Below are 21,783 nucleotides of genomic sequence, written 5' to 3'. Positions count from 1 at the left end.
ATCTCTTCCTTGATAAAATTAAATTCAACTTTACTTGTACTCCCTTATAATAAACTTATAAGAAAAGTCATGAGAAAATATCACATGTAACATCCATTGTATATACAATAGTTTTTATTTAAAAAACCCCCCAAACTAACAAATTGCTATGTACATGGAACAGGTATTTTCTCATTGATTGGAAACAATACAAGACGAAATTCCCAACAGCCACAGTTGGACATCATGATTCATATGGATTCCTTCAGGTTAACGTTCTTGTGAAACCTACAAGGAAAAAAATGGCTATAAGAAAAGCGGGTGAATCCAAACTTTGAAACACATGAACCGATAAAGTGAGCCTAATAATACCTAATACCTTGGTAACGGCTCGTTTTCATGCCAAGCTGTATACACGTTTCATGACATCGCAGTACCTTTTGATATTTGACTCTACAAAAAATCTTGTATAGTTTTGCCAAACCCAGAAACATAATTATAGAAGACATATACATAGTAGGAAACCTGAAAAAAAAAAATCAGCGCTGCATAATTACTTGTTGAGAATTTACTAATACTAATAACTAATAATTATTGATATTCAACCTGCAGCTTTTGAAAATTTCAACTAACTGGAACAAAGCCTGGTTGTTGTAAATGCATTTTTTTTTGGGGGGGGGGGGTGTTTTCATACACCTATTTCTGTGTTCCATTTGAGATATACTTTTCATTGGTCATTAGACATCCCTGTTTACTGCAATGTTCAGAATACATATCATAATCATATGAGTTCTGTGGGAAGGGCAGCGAGGTATACTAGGATAGTAGCAACACCAGAAACATTTCTGATTGGTCACTTAGGTCTTGGAGCCTCAAAATCTTTCCTTTCATTGACATTATGTACCGAGTGAAGTAGTCCAAGGTCACATTGTTGGCTGTAAACAGGCACATAAATACACAAGATACCATTTTGGGAATACAATATCTTTACAGAGAAGAGTAGCAACAAATTGAACCACTGTGCTTTAATTTTTACATAAATAATCTGATTGAGTCCAAAGAACACCTCCTCATTTGCCATCAATATAATGGTAATGTCATATTGGCCTGTATTCCGAACTTGGGTTTAAATTAAACCCTGGTTTAAAGTTGTGGTTAAACTATGGATAGCCAATTTGGAGACAAATCTCTATTAGTACACATTCAATTTATTAACTCACATGACACTCAAATCATTCATACCTTCTGGGAATGATAAGTGTTTTTCTTCATTATGAAAGCAAAGGAAACAAAACAGTAAACGTGTGATTATACGATGTAAACAAAATTTTAGAGTTTTTGGCTCTGGATAATTTTAGCACTGAGTTAGACCGCGTTCTAATTTAAACCATACTTCAGAATACGGGCAATTGTGTTTAGGGATGTCAGCCGACCATGATGACAAGAAGTCTCTTTCATTGTTTCCTTTGTTGGACTATGTGTTGTCACTAGACCTCCTCCATAGATTGAAGTCATTCTCCCACTGTGCACAAGGAACCCAAAAATTAGTTATTGATTTCTAATTTATTTTAATCCAAATTTTTTCATGAAAATATAGGTCCATGACTGATCAGAGTCTTAGAACTCAGCACCTCCTTGGTGCAATTTCATATCAAAATAAGAATCATTGAAGAAAAATCAAAGCCCCTGCTTCTCTGAGAATAAAACATTGAGCTTATGGGGTACAGATTCCTCAAACTGTGTGTAAGTTAGCACACAGTCTGTGCAGAAGACACCAATGGTCATAAAATGTTTCTCCAAAAAGACAGATTTCAGCTGTCTAGAGTGTTGCTACTCTTCTGGGAAAGGGCTTCAAGTACTAGCGCCCTCTATTTACAGACTTCTTCTATTGTGGCTGAGTAGGAGGTGATAGGATGCCAACGGGACTCGGCGAGCTTCTTGTAAAAATCTTGGTTGGCTTGAATGTAGGCTAGGTTCGTTGCTACCATGTTCACCGGTGCACTGTGATCTATGGCAATAAAAAGAGAAACATATCGTTTTAAGATGTTTAAGCCCTTCTAAAGCTTTGGTACCAAGGGCCAATAATGCGAATTATAGTAGAGAATCATTTAATACCTTTTTACACACGCTAAAATTTCCTTAACCCCGTACTATAGGTGGGGCTAAATTGCCATTTAGCCCCACCTATAGTACGGGGTTAAGCTTTAGTCCGGCAGCCCAGGAGGTTTATTCAACCGAAAGCCGGACAAGCAAATGACCCCATAGCTGGATGGCATGGACCCTGAAGTTTACAAAAATGCATTGCTGCCGGGTTCTATCCGTGGTCTTCCGTCCGAAATGACGTAATATATGACGTCACTACAAAATGGCCCTATTTCACAATTTTTTTGACATTCTACACATAGCATGAAGTCAAGGGGAAATATCTCAACCAAATCATGCTTGTTTTGTATGAAACTTTCAAAATATATTGTTCAAATAGTGCACAAGAGATATGCAAAATTTCATGAACAGAAATTATTGTTTACATATGCAAATTACGTAATGAAATTTGCATATCATTAGTTTGGGAGATTTCTTGCATCAAAAATTGTCGAAAATCGAATCAGAAATTTATTTTCTTTTTTAATGTACTTTATTTAATATATTTCCTCTCAAGCATAATATCATTCTCTTCATCTATATCTCTACTTTTAGAAAATATATGCCAGTAATTGGAAATAACATTATAGACTGTGATTTCAGCCCCCTTTTCAATATGATGCGCACATAGAAATCGTGCGTTTTTGGCCTATTTTCACCATATAGCTGAGGTGTGCGAACGATATGCCTACTTTATTGATGTTTCCTGCATTTTGCATGATATTAAATCTTCCAAACAACATATTTTCATCTTTATTATGTCTCTGCTAATAAATAAATTACTTCAGCAAAGATTGATTGCCCACTGGGCAGTCTATAGGCTACGTTTTCAGCCTAGTTTTCAACAACGAACCTATACCATGTATGACTGCATCGTTGTAGTCAAGTCGGAAAAGGGGGTTCCTGTCTACCATCAAAATATTTTTCACTCAACGTTTTTGTATTTGCCTGAAGTGTCTAGTTAATGAATCTTGATGTTCTCTTTGCAAAATCGTGTCCAACGGGGTTCAAAATTGATATCTTTTGCGGCCCTCTTGGACTTTTTTTTAATAAAAATCAATTATCTGTCAGAGTCTGACAATGGGACAATCTTAAATAAATACGCATTTCAGTATGATTTGGATAGTAGAAATCGGTTGAAATTGCTTTCTGTAATAATATATTTTGAAAAAAAAAACCAAGAATTTATAAATATAATTGAACCAAAATAATCATGTGCATTGACATCTATCTGTTTTATCTTGCATCGCATTTGTTGATGTGCCTAACATGCAGAAAAGTCATGTAACGTGCTTAGCGATCGATATAAAGGTATGTATTACTTGTATCATGTGTATGAGGGTAAAAGGCATTTTCTACACAAAGCAACTTTTATAATAATGAAATCTCTTGAAAAAGATAGAGGATCGAGGCATTGCTCTGCGTTTTCATTTTGCATGCAATTACTTTCGGGCACCTTAAAGCATAGTCCCACAAGAGCCAGTAGAAGGTTACATACCACACCCTTATCCGTAGCTTGACTATTATGATATCGTGCTTTTCGGAGCCCCCGATGTGGCAAAATTTTGTTTTGGGTATGTATTTTTTTCTTTTAAATCACTTAGAGACAAAAAAGAAGTTTTTTCTCGTTCAGCTACATATAAAGAAGTTAGGGCATAGCAAAGCCTACCCCTCAGGGAGCTGCCAAAGTCACCCAATCCTTTTTTGTATTTTGCCAATTTCTCGGAAAATTCGTCATTTTGGAGAACCATTGAGGCAAAAGGTGTTTCTGACTTGCAGTAAAGCCCTTGTTTTTGTTTTGTAAGCACATAAAGATGACAAAGTATGATCTTCTTTATCAGTTACATATAAAGATGTGGTAGCACAATGAAGCCTTCCCCCTTCAGGGGCTGCCGAACTCTTCTAACTTTTACGTCTATTTTCCCTCTTTATTGGAAAAATTGCAGTGTTTGAGCCCCCATTCAGGCAAAAGGTCATTTTTGGTATATAGTTATGCTAGTTTTGATTTTGGAAACCACTTGGAAATAAAAAAAATAGGCTTTTTTTCTATCAGCTACATAAAAAAGAGTAAAAAGAGTGCTGGCATATCGACTTCTTCCTTCTTCAGAGGCTCCAAGATTGGCAGATTTTCCCATATATTGGAAAAAATATGGAAAAGGGGTGGGTGACTTTGGGAACCCCCAGAGGGATAGGCTTTGCTGTGCAACCACTTTTTAGCAGCAGGGAGAAGAAAGCCTATACTCATTTAATTCCGCGTAGTTTCAAAAGAATAAAACTGGCTTTACTATATAGCAGAAACATTTTTTGCCTCAATGGGGGCTCGAAAATAGCATTTTCCCATAAATAGGTAAAATATGGAAAAGGGGTGGGGGATTTCGGCGACCCCCTAAGGGCATATGCTCCAATATGCCAACACTTCTTTAGATGTAGCAGATAGAGGAAACTCTACTCTTTCGTCTCCATATAGTTTAAAAACAATAAGAATTTGCCTTACAACATAGCAGCAACACTTTTTGCCTCAATGGGGGCTCGAAAATAGCATTTTCCCATAAATAGGTAAAACATGGAAAAGGGGTAGGTGATTTCGACGACCCCCTAAGAGGGTATGCTTTAAAATGCCAGCACTTCTTTATATGTAGCAGATAGAGGAAACTCGACTCTTTCGAATCCACATAGTTTAAAAGCAATAAAATTGGTTTTATTTCAATGCAGAAACACGTTTTGCTTCAATGGGGGCTCGAAAATAGCATATTTTCCCATAAATTTACAAAATACGGAAAAGGGGCGGGTAAATTCGGCAGTCCCGAGAGGGGGTAGGCTTTGCTGTACCAGCACTTCTTAATATGTAGCAGATAGAGGAAACTCTACTCTTTTGTCTCCATATGGTTTCAAACCAATAAAAGTGGCTTTACTACATAGCAGAAACACCTTTTGCCTCAATGGGGGCTCGAAAATAGCACATTTTCTCATAAATAGGTGAAATATGGAAAAGGGGTAGGTGATTTCGACGACCCCCTTAGGGGGTATGCTTTAATATGCCAGCACTTTTTTATATGTAGAAAATAGTGGAATGTCGACTCTTTCGTATCCACATAGTTTAAAAGCAAAAAAGTGGCTTTACGACATAGCAGAAGCACTTTTTTGCCTCAATGGGGGCTCGAAAATAGCATATTTTCCCATTAATGGGCAAAATACGTAAAAGGGGCGGATAACTTCAGCAGTCCCAAGAGGGGGTAGGCTTTGCTGTATCAGCACTCCTTTATATGTAGCAGATAGAGGAAACTCTAGCCTTTCGTCTCCATATAGTTTAAAAACAATAAAGGTGGCCTTACTACATGGCAGCAACACTTTTTGCCTCAATGGGGGCTCGAAAATAGCACATTTTCCCATAAATAGGTGAAATATGAAAAAGGGGTGGGTGATTTTGACGCTCCCTTAAGGGGATATACTTCAATATGCTAGCACTTTTTTATATGTAGCAGATAGAGGAAACTCTACTCTTTCGTATCCACATAGTTTCAAAAGAATGAAAGTGGCTTAATTCCATATCAGAAACGTTTTTGCCTCAATCGGGGCTCCAAAATAGCATATTTTCCCATTAATGGGCAAAATACGTAAAAGGGGCGGATAACTTCAGCAGTCCCCAGAGGGGGTAGGCTTTGCTGTATCAGCACTCCTTTATATGTAGCAGATAGAGGAAACTCTAGCCTTTCGTCTCCATATAGTTTTAAAATAATAAAGGTGGCCTTACTACATGGCAGCAACACTTTTTGCCTCAATGGGGGCTCGAAAATAGCACATTTTTCCATAAATAGGTGAAATATGAAAAAGGGGTGGGTGATTTCGACGCTCCCTTAAGGGGGTATGCTTCAATATGCTAGCACTTTTTTATATGTAGCAGATAGAAGAAACTCTACTCTTTTATCTCCATGGAGTTTCAAAAGAATGAAAGTGGCTTTATTCCATACCAGAAACGTTTTTTGCCTCAATCGGGGCTCCAGATTAGCATATTTTCCCGTAAATGGATAAAATACGTAAAAAGGGTGGGTAACTTTGGCAGTCCCCAGAGGGGATAGGCTTTGCTGTACCAGCACTTCTTTATATGTAGCAGATAGAGAAAACTCTACTCTTTTATCCCTAAGTGGTTAAACAACAGTAAAAGTGCCTTTACTGCAAAGCAGAAACGTCTTTTCCCTTCAATGGGGCTCCAAAAATGTAGAATTTTCCAAGAAATTGGCAAAATACGAAAAAAGGATGGGGGACTCCGGCGGTCCCATAAGGGGGGGGGGGGTAGGCTTTGCTGCGCCCTCATTTCTTTATAATGTAGCTGATAGACAAAAATTATACTGTCACAGAGGTTGCTTTTTGGTGTCATTTTATCGCAATATCGAGTAATATATGGTATTTGCCCTTTAACTAAGCAAATTTAGACATACATACTGTCATGAAGCGTTTCAGTATTATCGGTTTATTATGTCCTCTTTCGTGTCGAATGCTGATATTGTGCAATAGTTGTTGATGTTAATGATTGAACAGATAGATATCAATGCACATGCAAATTTTTGACCAAAATCATGGCAATTTCGGGATGAATTTTATTTCAAAATATATTAGCTGTCCAGAAAACGAATTCAATCGATTTCTACTATCCGAATCATAGTGAAATGCGTATTCATTTAAGATTGTCCCATTGTCACACTCTGTGCAAAAAATATGAAAATAATTACTTTTAATTTAAAAAAAAACCAAGAGGGCCGCCAAAGATATCAATATTGAACCCCGTTGGACACGATTTTGCAAAGGGAAGATCAAGATTCATTAACTAAATACAAAAAATTTTGAGTGAAAAATATATTATGATGGTGCAAAGGAACTCCCATTTCCGACTCGACTACAATAATGCAGTCATACATGGTATAGGTTCATTGTTGAAAACTGGGCTGAAAACGAAGCCTATAGACTGCCCAGTGGGCAATCAATCTTTGCTGAAATCATTTATTTATCAGCAGAGATATAGTGGAGATGAAAATATGTTGTTTGGAAGATTAAATATTATGCAAAATGCAGGAAACATCAATAAAGTAGGCATATCGTTCGCACACCTCAGCTATATGGTGAAAATAGGCCAGAAACGCACGATTTCTATGTGCGCATCATATTGAAAAGGGGGCTGAAATCACAGTCTATAATGTTATTTCCAATTACTGGCATATATTTTCTAAAAGTAGAGATATAGATGAAGAGAATGATATTATGCTTGAGAGGAAATATATTAAATAAAGTACATTAAAAAAGAAAATAAATTTCTGATTCGATTTTCGACAATTTTTGATGCAAGAAATCTCCCAAACTAATGATATGCAAATTTCATTACGTAATTTGCATATGTAAAAAATAAATTTGTTCATGAAATTTTGCATATCTCTTGTGCACTATTTGAACAATATATTTTGAAAGTTTCATACAAAACAAGCATGATTTGGCTGAGATATTTCCCCTTGACTTCATGCTATGTGTAGAATGTCAAAAAAATTGTGAAATAGGGCCATTTTGTAGTGACGTCATATATTACGTCATTTCGGACGGAAGACCACGGATAGAACCCGGCAGCAATGCATTTTTGTAAACTTCATGGTCCATGCCATCCAGCTATGGGGTCATTTGCTTGTCCGGCTTTCGGTTGAATAAACCTCCTGGGCTGCCGGACTACTTAGCCCACTTTCTTTTTACACAGCATTTTTGCAAAGTGGGCTAACCCCACCTTTAGTACGGGATTATTTGGCCCTGCAAAAAAGCAGGGTTATCCAAGCAATTGCGGTGCTAAGAGCGATAGTACGGGGTTAAGATCGCTAGTGTAAAACGTGGGCTAAGCTTAACCCCGTACTATAGGTGGGGCTAAATGGCAATTTAGCCCCACCTATAGTACGGGGTTAAGGACATTTTAGCGTGTGTAAAAAGGTACGAGTGAAGTACTTGTACTACGAATGATCGACAAAAACCACTAGTCCGGGGTTAGCGAGTTTCGTGTGTGAAAAGCAAGCATTTCTTATCCGGGGTTAGCGATAACAATTTGGCATGTGTGAAAAGGAAAAAAAATAGTACGGGGTTAAGGATAGTACGGGGTTAGCGATAGTCCGGGGTTAAGAAAATCCTGTGTAAAAAGGGTATAACATTCTAATCTTACAAAAGTGTGCAGCTAGATATTTTTCAGCTGTTAATTCTGTGTGAACATTTGACACAAGATTCTGTTTGTATATATAGCCTGGAAATAGCGCCCTCTCTTGTGTGATTTCAGTTTACCTTAGGACACTTAGAATCTTACAGATGCAATGGTTGGATATCAAAAAGCTACCTAAAAAGATATCCTTAAAATTATCCAAATATATGTTAGAACTGGTTTTATAACAAAAAGAAAAAATATGCAGATATCTTTATATTAAACGGGCACCCAATAACATAATTTTTCTTGTTAAATGTTTAAATCCATCCAACTTTGTTATCCCTCCCCAAAATTCAAAGAAATTTTTAGTGTTCTGGTTTTCTGATTTTACTTTATTTTGTTCAGAGCAAATAATCTTCAGCCTGGAGTACCCCTAACAAATCAATCAAAATAATAAGGCTTGATTAGGCTTGATTAGTAAAGAATCTAACTCGGCATTTTTCATGCAATGCATCGCACTTACCTTCAAGAGTCTCATCATCTTCTTCGTTCTGTGAGAGTAAAATAATAGAAATAAAATAACACAGCATTAGACGAGTTTGATCAATCTTTGCATTCTATAATAATAATATAGGTATATTTACCCAGGGAAGCCACTTCAGTTCTGAAAACTATTATTATTACACCGGCTTTAGCTGGGCTGCCTAGGCGCTCAAGCATTCAAGAAATTTCTTCCTACCGGGTACCCATTCACCTCACCTGGGTTGAGTGCAGCAACAGTGTGGATAAATTTCTTGCTGAAGGAAATTACGCCATGGCTGGGATTTGAACCCATGACCCTCAGTTTCAAAGTCAGAAGACTAATCCACTGGGCCACAACGCTCTGCATTCTTCTTGTCATTAGTTGAATACAGTGTACTCAACAACACAGTGTTCCTCTTTCAAAGCTGGGATGCCAGTGGCAAATGGATCCAGGGCATGAACAAAATTTTTGAATTTACGAAACACACAAATTCATTTTTTTTTCCTTTCTTTTTCATGCATCCCTCATAACATGCCAAACCTCACAATGTCCTAACCTAAATTAGCAATGCAGTCATATACCCACTAGGTGTTTCATAAAGTTGTTCGTATAGTATGTATGACTTTATACTCGACTGGTGACCCTTTCTTTGCTACATGATAATCCCTATGTAACTGACCTAGCATGAATGGAAATGTTTTTAGGTGCTAGGCATTTCCTATTGTGCGTAGCCTTACAAACAGCTTTAAGTATCCACGTGATAACTGCAAAAAAAAAAGAGGAAGGCTCTGCAATGTGTACAAATCTGAACAAATACGTTACATTTATTTGTACTTGTAGCTGATGGACAAAAAGAATGGAAGATTGACAATTTCGTAATTCATGATTCCGCCCTCCCCCCCCCCCCCCCGAGATCTCGGCTGCCGCTTGAGCAAGCGCTACAAAAATTTGCACAGGGGTAGTGTGCGATGAAATCTACAAGGCTGTATAGTTAATTTCTCCTAAAAAGGAGGATTTTTTAAAATATGAATTACGGTAATTTACGCTTAAAACAAAGAATTGCTCTAATGCTCTGTATACAGCCCCCAAACACCTAATTTACTATTCATAGAATCTCTAGAGGATTGCAGTCAAAAGTACTTTTTTCTTAAAGTCGTTATAACTATTTTTTTCTGATGTAATTTGCTGTTTTTTAAATTTGTTTAATTTTTTATCATTTTTTTGATGGAAATCATTGCCGAATTAATTCTGATCATAAAACAAGGCAAAATTTATTCATTTTAAATTTAATCAGTAAAAGTAGAAACAATGATACAAACATGTATATGAACTTTTGCTAAAAAAACAATTTGCATTGGATTTGTACATGAATTCACATCTTTGAGCAATTTTGGGTCTGACATGCACTTAAAATATGTTGCGTAATTACATAACCGCGTACCCAGGCATCACAAATTTGGTATCTAAAGCTGCACAAGACTTGAAAATAAACAGTCAGCAAGCAGTGCAGTCGAAAAATTTAACACAGTAGATTTATCACAAAAATGACAAGGGGGGGGGTGCAGATTCTGCAGGTGGCTGCTCTAGACAGGTTCTCATATATATTATAATCTGCCTCCATGGGAATCGATTCCAGTGGTTACTATAGACAGGTGGCTACCAACACAGGTCTGACTGTATTGCATGTGACTTACCTTGGCGGCAGCAGCAGCCGGTTGCTGAGCAGGATGTGACGTGGGTGTCTGCTGGGCTGGAGTAGGGGTAGCTTGGACTGGAGGTTGATAGGCCTGCTGCTGCTGCGGCATCTGTTGACCCATCTGTGAGTAAGCTGAATATGGATCCATACCACCTTGGTAGGGATACTGGGTGGTCTGGTACTGGTTGGCATAAGCTGCAATCGTTGCCCCACTAGCCATGGGCATCATACCGCCGGTTGTTCCCCCGGAATTCATATCCCTACTGGTATCAAATCAGTGATAAGCCACTTGTAAAAACAGTCAATTCTTAAACGCATATATATCAGGGTCCCGTCTTACGGGAGTTGTGATTGATCCAATCAACCTTAAGTACATGGATATGAAAATCCATCAATGTCATAATTTTCTCTACAAAATTTACACAATGTCCTTTTTAAACAAATAGGAAGCACACTGACTTGACAAGAAAACAATAAACGGATGAGCAATTTTGAGCATACACCATATCTAGAATTTTTTAGAACATGCATTTTAGATGTTTTCATTGCTGGCTTTCCATAGTTGTGGTTGATGGGATCACTCACAAGGCAAGTTTTTTGAATTGGCAAGCATGGAATCAAAATCTGCGGATTGGAAAAGTTTGATTTATAATCTACCAAATAAAGTTGCTAAGTTTCTCATGAATTCCCTTTCGGATACACTCAATACAAATGCGAAATCTCGCTGGGGGAAAATGTCTTCAGCAAATTGTAATAGATGTCAAAATAGAGAAACAGTACATCATGTGCTAAATGCATGCCCTATATCACTTGACGAAGGGCGCTACACTTGGCATCATGACAACATCTTATTGTATTTGGCCGAATCTATTCAAGAAGGCATAAAGTCATTTGTGGATATTATTATGTACACAGATCTTAAGGAAGGGCGATGGACAAAGGAAGGAATATCTACCATACCACTAGAATGCACTCAAACAAATCTCATACCAGATATCTGCATTTTTTGGAGGAACACAAAGAAACTTCTCATACTCGAATTATCAGTCCCTTTTGAAATGAACATATCCAAAGCACATGAGTTCAAATCAAACAAGTACGCCCCCCTAGTCACAGATATAGAAAGCAATGGATATTCAGTGGTATTCCTTCCTTTGGAAATCGGCTCTCGAGGCCACATCTCACCGGACAATGCAACGAGGCTTAAGCGGCTGCTGAAGGAAACTGGGAGTCCCGTCCATCTCAAACAATTCCGAAAGAATATATCAAAATTGGCCATCGTGTCATCTTTTGTCATCTATTACTCCAAAAAACTGAATATGTGGGAAAACAAACTCCCTCTCCGTGTTTCAAGTACATAGACGGACTCCATTTTCCTTCCCTTTGCTAACCTCGTTGCACTTCCCAGTACTTTTCTCCATATCGATTGTTGTATTATATTCAAAGGTTTTTTTTCTTCTGTATATTGAATTTTATTACCCTGCATTTTCTCATTATAGAGAAATGCCAACCTCGTTGCACTTCCCAGTATTTTTCTCCACATTGATTGTTGTATTATATTCTAAGTTTTTTTTTCTGTATATTGAATTTTATTGCCCTGCATTTTCTCATTATAGAGAAATGTCCTGGGCGTACATTGTATTCCTTTAATGTGCAGATTTGCAAATAAAGTGATATATAACAAACAAAATCCAGGACCAGGGGCCCATTCCAGAAAAGCTTTGATCACATGCAGCTTCAAAATTATCCGCAACTTCATTTTGCATCATCAATTTTATAAACACACATTTGAGAATTGCATTTGATTCTTTTTATTTTCTTTTTAAATCTATATGTAAAAGACCCCTAGTGATGTAAGTCACACACTCACTATTTATCATTATTCAAAAGCTAAGGTATTCAAATGTTCAACTAATGAAGCGCTTATATATATATTTTTTTTTTCTTCTTATATATGTTTCATTTTTATCTTGTTTCTCTATACCATGTCATGTTATCAATGTTTTGGGAACTGCGCTTACACAAGGTCACTTAGTTTTATTTATGCAGTTCCCCATTTCATTTTCATTTTTTACTCTTGCTTGTAAAATATATTGTTTCTCTTTATAATTGTTTTTATCGAGAATGAAATAAATGCAAATTGAATTGAATTGAATATGGGTCTCGGCTTTCATGCGAAGTGGATTATTAGTTGCCTCTCTGACTTTGCAAAAAAATATTGGAAATAGAGACTTCTTTGGGGAAAGGCAACTATATATATATATTAGAAATTTCTTTGACCAAACCTGCTTCAGAATTCTACGCAACATATACAAAATGAATTGTTTGTAAGTAACATCATTGGCTCTCTCATTTGCATATTGCCATATTAATATTATGCACATTACACTTTTACTTGTAAAACTAATTCCTTTCTGCTACCCCTAACACTCTCATTATGTTCATACCTTGTGTTTTGTTATTCTATTTCTTATATTTATCTCACTTTATGCAATATTTGTATAATTTTGTAGGCCTAATGTGTTTTTATGATGAATGATGAATAAATTTGAATTGAATTTGAATTGAAAAGGGTATTACAGAACTCAAGAGAGAGAGATAGAGACTACTTACTTTTTTGGCTGAGCTCTGTCTACTTTCAATGTGACACCCATGGGACCTACGGCTCCATTCATCTGCATGATAGCTGCTTCTTGGTCAGTATCATTGAAGAAACGTACAAAGCCAAAGCCCTTGGAATTCTGGCTATCATCTCGGACAACTTTAGAACGAGAAGAGAAAGAGATAAAATTACTTTGTGAGCTGAAAAAATAAATCGGTTACATCAAGTGTTGTGGCCCAGTGGAATAGTCTTCGGACTTTGAAACAGAGGGTCATGGGTTCAAATCCCAGCCATGGCGTAGTTTCCATCGCCAAGAAATTTATCCACATTCTGCTGCACTCGACCCAGGTGAGGTGAATGGATACCTGGCAGGAATTTATTCCTTGAAATGCCACCACGCTGTAAAAGGTTTCGGGGCTAAAGCCAGGGTAATAATATCCAATTAAGCGCATAGGGACGCATTTGGCAGAGATATGCGCTATATAAGCATGTTGGTATTATTATCAATCAGTACTGCAATGAAGTCATATTTTTCATGAATGGGTCAGTTATATTATATTGGGTGGCTTAGAATGAGTTATAAACAAGGTGGCTCCTGAACCAAGTCTTGCCTGACTTCATGATCAATATTAAAAATATGCAATATGACCTTTTGACCCCTAGATGACCTTTGACACAGTCATCCTCATGAACACACATGTAATACCAAAGTATCATACGTACTAAGTGTGATCATAATTGATGCAGAAATAAAGAAATGATAGCTAATTGAACAAATTTTTTTTTTACATTTTTTTAACGGACTAATAGACCAACAGGGAAAAGTGGTTACAAGGTCTCTGTCAAACTTAATTCAGGCGAGACAAAACAGATAAATATACTCACTCTTTGCTTCCTTGATAGATTTGTAATGTGAGAAGAGGGCTAATAATTCTTCATCAGTTGTACTTGTGTTGAGGTTACCAACGTAGATGGAGAACTCTTTACTGAAAAAGAAATAAGTTGAAAGAAATAAACAAAGGGTACAAGTGTATGTAGATGAAAAGGCAAGTAAAAATGTATGTTTATACCAGGTTTTCATTTTTTCTAAAAATCATGCAAAAATATCAAATTTTGTCAAGTGTATAATTATGGGGTTCTAGATTTGATCCAATTCAACTGTTTCCTTCCTCTACACCTCTTACCCTCTATCTTCCCGTCAACGCTAAATTTTCAAAGCTGTCCTTTCTAATTACATGTTCTACAAAATTCATTTGCCTTATTTTTATACCTACAATGAGCTTTCTCTCCACACCATCTCTTCTTAGGACCTCTTCATTGGTTACTCTGTCAGTCCATGGAATTCTCATCATGCGTCAGAGGAACCACATTTCACAACTCTCCAAATGCTTTCTCATGTCTGATGTTATATGACCATGCTTCACAAGGTACATGTATGAATTCAGTACTCGCAATCGGGTCTCCATTTCAGTGTCCCGTTTCTAATTGCATTGTACAATTTGCATATCGTGATCAATATATTCAAGCCTGAAAATGAATACCTCAGTCACATTTCCCCTACGGTAGCCGTACGGCGAGTCGAAAACAAGACGTTTATTCATCTTTATTCACACCAGCTACGTGTATAATAGCTGGTACAAAAAAGTGTTAAAACGGCCATTTTTTACTTGATGTCAGCTGCCGCAGGGGAAATGTGACAGAGGTATAAACCTACAACTAAGTGTTAAGTATGTGTTACTGTGCCCTGAACTGAGATACTTACCCATATGGACTTGGAGTACTGGATGGGGCGGCTTGTCCTGCCGTTTGGAATGTGTTGCCTTGGTCTCGAAGAGAATAATTCAACTTGAATCGCTTCTACAGAAAATACACAGAAAAAAGGATAAACTACATTACTTGGCATTCACTCAGTACAACTAAAGCTCATTGAGCGAAAACACTCAAGATAATTCAGAGCCATTAGCGATCACATCATTTTTGTCCATAATGCTATTTTCGTAATTTAAGGAAAAAAGACTTAATCAACTTATTTCAATACATTTGTAAAATAATGAGTCACAGAGGGTCATTTACAATACTTTGTGTTAACTTTTTCAAAATATTCCTGCCGTTTTACTTATAAATGGAAAGCAAAATACAAGTAATGAATCAACTAGATACAACACACTATGCTGAAGTAAAAGTCAACGAAAGTCGGTCTGAAATTTCCTCGGAATATTTCGCAATAAATGATGTAATTAAGAAAATGGATATCAATTGATATCAAAGATTTAAATCAAAATGAAAATAATTGAAAGATGACTTACTGCAGGATAGTTTGGTAGCGGCAAACCAGTAAGTTTTCTGAGAGCCAAGGGGACGGCTTCCTTACTTGTCAACTCAACAAAACAATAATTCCTGTTCTGCCTGGAAGACCCAAAAAAAGAACACAAAAAGAAAATAAGGCACAAAAAGAAAAATCATGAAATTGAAAAATCTCAAATTTCTGATCAAAATTGGTAATTATGTGGTTATCTTTTGTATCCACACTGTACATTACTCTGTTCTAGAATGTTTATTCAAGACTAGATTTAATGGCACTAGTTCAAGACAGTTCATGTGTGCAATTGAGCTTTTACAGATGTGTATCGCATAGATGATTTCCCAGATATCCACTTACATTATCAGCCAGGATGTGCATATCACTGTTTTGTGAAAAATAAGCGAAACTTTAAACTGTCATAACTTTCTTATTTTAGATCCAATTTTGATAAAATTTTCAGCACTATGCTAGTTTGATTTTTCTCTATTTATTCAAGTCAGCATTTTCCTGGGGTGGACTTGACCTTTAAGATACAATTCATATTGACCCCTAGATTTATGATGGAATGGTCTACTCACCCAGTCTTGTGATCTTTGAGAAGTTTAACCGATAAAACATGTTCTCCCATCATACTGAAGGCTTCAGCGATCACCCTCTCGTCCATGTACTGATCAATCTAAACAAATAAACAGCAAAATTTTTCTTTTCAATAATGGAAATTCAAAGTCCAACAACTCTTGATATTATCAAGCTACATGTAATATCTGAACTAACTCAATGACATGGGAGAGCCATGCAATCCCACTTTGCACAGACAATGATACTTGTACATTCAATTAATTATTTCTATCTATTGCCCTTTAATTCCATATATTTGCTTCAATATTTTACTTTCGTACATGTACATGTATTATAATCATGAAGTGTCCCATATATGGCAAGCGTGTCAGACATTTTTTGAGAAAAAAATTCACCTGGTAGTCCAGTAAGTGGATAATTCCAATTACCATACATTTTATCAATTTTTTTCTTAAAATCATTATTTAAATTTAAGTTTTTACCGAAACAAATCAAACCAAATTACATTCTCATCTTTTTTATCAACATTTGCACAATGACTTTTATCTGATTTAACGATTAATCGATTATACCAACATTGTATATTGGATTTTATTGCAATAACAAGTGGAATGCCTCTGGCCGTCTCACCTGCATCAGGCGATTCAATATAGCAGCAGTGCTGATTTTGAAAACTTCTATAACTCGCACAAGATGTTCAGTGATACTTGGTTACTTTACTTTACTTTATGAATTAGACCAATACACTTATAGAGATATGATGGCAATTCAACAAATACCCCCAACGTGGCCAAAGTTCTTTGACCTTACATGACCTTTGACCTTGTTCATGTGACCTGAAACTCGCACAGGATGTTCAGTGATACTTGATTACTCTTATGTCCAAGTTTTATGAACTAGACCAACACACTTTCAAATTTATGGCTGTAATTCAACAAATACCCCAATTTGGCCAAAGTTCATTGACCCTAAATGACCTTTGACCTTGATCATGTGACCTGAAACTTGCACAGGATGTTCAGTAATACTTGATTACTATTATGTCCAAGTTTCATGAATCAGATCCATAAACTTTCAAAGTTATGATGGTAATTCAACAGATACCCCCAATTCGGCCAAAGTTCATTGACCCTAAATGACCTTTGACCTTGGTCATGTGTCGTGAAACTCATGCAGGATGTTCAGTGATACTTGATTAACCTTATGTATAAGTTTCATGAACTAGGTCCATATATTTTCTAATTTATGATGACATTTCAAAAACTTAACCTTAGGTTAAGATTTTGATGTTGATTCCCCCAACATGGTCTAAGTTCATTGACCCTAAATGACCTTTGACCTTGGTCATGTGACATGAAACTCAGGCAGGATGTTCAGTAATACTTGATTAACCTTATGGCCAAGTTTCATGAACTAGGTCCATATACTTTCTAAGTTATGCTGTCATTTCAAAAACTTAACCTCAGGTTAAGATTTGGTGTTGACGCCGCCGCCGCCGTCGGAAAAGCGGCGCCTATAGTCTCACTCTGCTATGCAGGTGAGACAAAAACTATCAAAATACAATCACAAGCAGTCAAAGACTGAAATAAGTGAATGTTTACATACAAATAGAATCATAACAAAATATAATGTAAACATTATAAATGAATATCAAATACAATACAAATTCATAAAAATGAAAAAGAAATGTATCATAAATAAATACAAAAGGCCATAAGTACTACAAAGTGTCACCAAGGAAGAAAAAAGAGGAACGAAAGATTAAGAAGAAAGAGAGAGAAGAGAAAAGAGGTGGGAGAAGGGAAAGAAATTGGGATAAGACAAAGAGAAGGGAAAGCAAGAGGTGGAATTTGAAAGAGAATAGGAGGCAACCTTCAGAAAAAAAAACTAATTATGCAATACAAGACATTTAACAATGGTAACAAGTAAATAAACTAGTAGTTGCATCGAAACGAGCACAAAAAAGGGAAAAGTAGAGCTGAGGAAATACATGTAGACTCCCGAAGGAAGTCGAAGCAGTATTGATATTGCACATGAGTAGATAAATTGCAAACCATCTAAAATTCAAAACCTGAAACAGTACCAACAGATGACGAAGCAGAGACAACAATAAAATCGATTACTGTAAACTTTTGCAAGTTCTGCGGTGATTTTCTTGCTACCCAATATTGCAAACGAATATGTATATTCTTCGATCTACACGTACTTAAGCAAAGTCAGCACACATGTACATACATGTACTAGCTGCTGCATGCACGTGGCCTGTAATGGCCTCCTGCCTGTGTGTGGCAGGCTACTAGCTAGGCATGTAGGATCAGAGCAGATTCTCAATGGTGCAAACAATCTCACATGATAAACAGTTTAAATCCATCAAAATAATCACAAAATCGGCAGGAAATTTTAATAATTATTCAATTCAATTCAATTCAAGACTTTATTTTAAGATTATTGATTTGGTGATGTAATTAGAGGAGCAAGTTATTGAGATTTAATAAATACATGTAGATCTAGTTGGTCTTGTTGTGATCGGTGCGAACTTGTAATGGGATGAGATGCCTGTGTGTGATGCCACGATGTTTTATATAGTTTTTAAGTTTGACAATGTTTCACTTTTCTAAAACATTTTAGATTTCTATCAATTTTTAAAATATATCTAAAAAACACAAATATCATTAAGATTTTGTTAGATGATTGGATTTATTTTGTTTGCTTGAAGTTTGAACTTTTTTACTCTTTCTTTCCTTCTTTCTTCATCCTTTTATCCTTTTTACTTGCTTTTTTTTTGTTCCATCTTTCTTTCTTTCCAATCTTTCCTAGCTTTCTTTTCTGATCCTTCCTCTCCCTGTTCATTTTTCTTTCTTTCCCTTTCCTTCTTTTTAAAATGTCCTTTATCTTATTTCCTTCATTGTTTCTTATTTGCTTCCTAATCCCTCTCCTTTTTCTTTCCATTCTATTTCTCCTTCCATTTTCTTTCTTTTTTCATTCTCTCCTCCCTCTTCATCCTTTCTTTATTTTCTTTTTTCATTACGTGATAATAATTATTTATAATCATGGAATGAATTTTATTATTTGTAAAATAATAATTTTTATCTATAAGTTGTTCTTCAAAACGGCATCGCTAACCGGATGTAGGCCTACATCATACGTAAGCGGTTCAAGGGACAACCCTATTGTATTTGCGTTGTGTACATTTGGATTGAGCAATGAGGGATCTACACGACATCGGTCTGGTAAGAAACCTTTATTTTTTCACATTTTAATTGAATATATTTTTAAACCTCCTAATGCCTTAGGCGTAGGAAGGTGTGGAGAATAATAAAATCATGATCATTTACGTGATTTTTAATAAAAAAGATGGATTTCCTAGGGAAATCCATCTTTGTTTACATGTCTCTCTTAAGTCTTATGCATATATGGGAGGGGATTCAAGACTCCAATGATGAAGAAGTATAGGCCTATGTCAATTTTTTTTTTAAAGACATCATCATGGAGTCCTCAAGACTAGAGTGAGTCTTGTGAGTCAGTGACGACAGTGGTCACAAATAAAAAGATCTGAAAAAAGCTGAGAAGTGTTGTAAAAGTCTGAAATAGAAAGAGCTCCCATACTTTTTGTACAGAGCCAGAGCTGAGGTAGGCCAAAAATTAGACCAAAAGCTTCAGTCTCTGTATTTTGGTTGTTCCGCTGAACTACGTTGGCTCCACTCACCATACATAGACTGAAGGGGATGGGGCCCCGTACCTACAGCCAACGTATAGTGAACTAGTGTTTTATAGATCGCGATTTAAAACTGTTTTTTAAGCAAAATTGAAAGTTTCATGGTTTCCATTATCAGGGAAATATAAATAACTTAAGTAATTGCATACCTTGGGCCGGAGTTATTGAAAAAAATCCTCTGGATGATTGAGAAATCTGTCATCTAAGACATTTTCACCTGACCCGACGGTTTTTCTTGCAAGTTGCCATCTTGAATGACGTCATTATCGTATTAACTTAATGTCTCGAATCGATATATCGCGATTATAACTAGTAGTACTAGTACTAGTATAACTAGTATCGTTTATCTTCGGTTTCGTTCGCATATGGAGCAGATCGTATAATATTGAAAGCAATATCGATATCACATTCGTGATTGTTGACATTCGTTTGTAAATATTTTATAGTTTGGCTGCCATTTTTATCGTGTTCAACCCAATTAAACATCGGTAAAGTATATTTTTCATGCCCTTTTTCATCTATATCGTTTAAAGAATTCAAATGTTAAAATATCAAGTTTTAAAAGTTTGTTGTTTATACATCCTTAGATTGTAAATTCGATGTGTAAAATTACATCAAACTTTGGACTGTGAATTGACAAAAGGGAGGGAATGAGAACACATGCGAGCCCACACGTACACCCTACCGTCGGTAAATAGGGATTACAGTAAAATGTCAGAAATTGTTGAATAAATCCCCAGAAACGACGGTTATTCCTGTCTAGCCAAAAATTAGACCAAAAGCTTCAGTCTCTGTATTTTGGTTGTTCCGCTGAACTACGTTGGCTCCACTCACCATACATAGCCAAAAATAAGCTGAAATTAAGCTGAAGATCAAAACAAAAAAATATGAAATCAGATAAAAATCTTAACTCTCACACCCCTGCTCTCCAGAAAAAAAAAGCCCCCAGGCTACGCCTACGCGGACGCCAGCGGCGCAGGCCGCAACTACATGTAACACTAGTAACAGTTTCACTAACAAAGCCTGATCTAGCTCTAGGCTGAGCAGGCCAGCGCCAGTTAGCCCCGCCATTTGCCCCCCGCGCTCCCGGCAGACAACTGGCTTTAGTCCAGTCCTGATCCTGTTGCCTCGGCCTCCCAGACCGACCTAATATTACTCGTAATTGTGAAAAGACCCAGGACCAGGATTCAGCCATCAGATTGAAAAAATACTTACATCTCCCATCCATAACGAAGAAGCACTTCTCCCAGCCATTGTTTATCCGTAGAAAGAAAAGAATGAGTAGCCTAAATCAAAATGTTTAATCTCGAGATCGTGATCGTGGATTCAGCAAAGCGAATGCCAGCGCGCGCCATGCGTCAATTCAAGCGACTGAAGTTAAAGTACTAGTATAATAAAAAGATCATATGTACGGTGTCTTAGAAAAAAAGGAGAAAAAATGTCCGTGTCAAACAGAATGTGAGTTTCCATGTACCGTATCAAAAAAGATGCAATTTTAAAAAGTCCTGGTAACTGAAAGTTTACAACATGGGGATCAGCATTAATGATTTCCGCATTAATGATTTCCGGAATTCGAGTATAATATGTTTTACAGAGACATGGCTAAACCCTGACATTAATGACGATTGTATACGAATAGATGGTTTTAATGTAGCGAGATTGGATCGTTCATTTCAACAAACCAAGAAAAGACGCGGTGGTGGGATATGTCTCTATGTAAATGATAGATGGTGTACGAACTTTACAATTAAAAATTCTATATGCAACGAAAATCTGGAAATGCTATGTGTGTCACTTCGCCCGTTCTACTTGCCCAGAGAATTTCCCCAAGTTCATTTATTTCTGGTCTACATTGCTCCCGATGCTAATCAAAATGAAGCAGAACAGCTTATTCAAAATAAAGTTAGGGAGATGGAAGCTGAATCACCGGACTCCCCCAAAATTGTACTCGGTGATTTTAATCACTGTAGACTGGAAGCTATGTTGCCGAACTATTGTCAAGTAATTGACAAGCCGACACGAGAAGGGAATATATTGGATAGATGTTACTGTTCTGTTAAAGATTCCTATAAGACCGTAATTCGA

The 21,783-nt window shown here is 36.6% G+C and overlaps 1 protein-coding gene across 2 annotated transcripts; it reads right to left on the bottom strand.

Moving 5' to 3' along the window:
- Positions 1–92: 92 nt before the first annotated feature.
- Positions 93–21,083, bottom strand: LOC129279826 (tRNA selenocysteine 1-associated protein 1-like). Of its 2 annotated transcripts, none has more exons than XM_064111989.1 (9): positions 20,914–21,083; positions 15,983–16,080; positions 15,409–15,508; positions 14,865–14,959; positions 13,988–14,088; positions 13,114–13,261; positions 10,499–10,763; positions 8,805–8,832; positions 93–1,987 (listed from the first exon to the last, which is right to left on the bottom strand). In XM_064111989.1, exons 1-9 carry the CDS (start codon positions 20,950–20,952, stop codon positions 1,848–1,850), a joined length of 1,014 nt encoding a protein of 337 aa, XP_063968059.1. In that variant the 5' UTR covers positions 20,953–21,083; the 3' UTR covers positions 93–1,847. The 2 variants fall into 2 exon arrangements, 1 of the variants encoding a protein (XP_063968059.1); XR_010296221.1 differs by having other exon boundaries at positions 651–2,094; positions 8,293–8,832.
- Positions 21,084–21,783: the final 700 nt, after the last annotated feature.

Source organism: Lytechinus pictus, chromosome 17 (assembly GCF_037042905.1).
Source record: "Lytechinus pictus isolate F3 Inbred chromosome 17, Lp3.0, whole genome shotgun sequence".
Classification (NCBI taxonomy): domain Eukaryota; kingdom Metazoa; phylum Echinodermata; class Echinoidea; order Temnopleuroida; family Toxopneustidae; genus Lytechinus; species Lytechinus pictus.
This window is presented reverse-complemented; position numbering and strand designations above follow the sequence as displayed.

Coding starts and splice junctions, on each gene's coding strand:
- LOC129279826 (XM_064111989.1), bottom strand. CDS start 20,952: ATGGCTGGGAGAAGTGCTTCTTCGTTATGGATGGGAGAT. Junction 14,089..14,864: donor AGTACTCCAAGTCCATATGG/GTAAGTATCTCA, acceptor TTTCTTTTTCAG/TAAAGAGTTCTCCATCTACG. Junction 13,262..13,987: donor ATCTATCAAGGAAGCAAAGA/GTGAGTATATTT, acceptor CTCGTTCTAAAG/TTGTCCGAGATGATAGCCAG.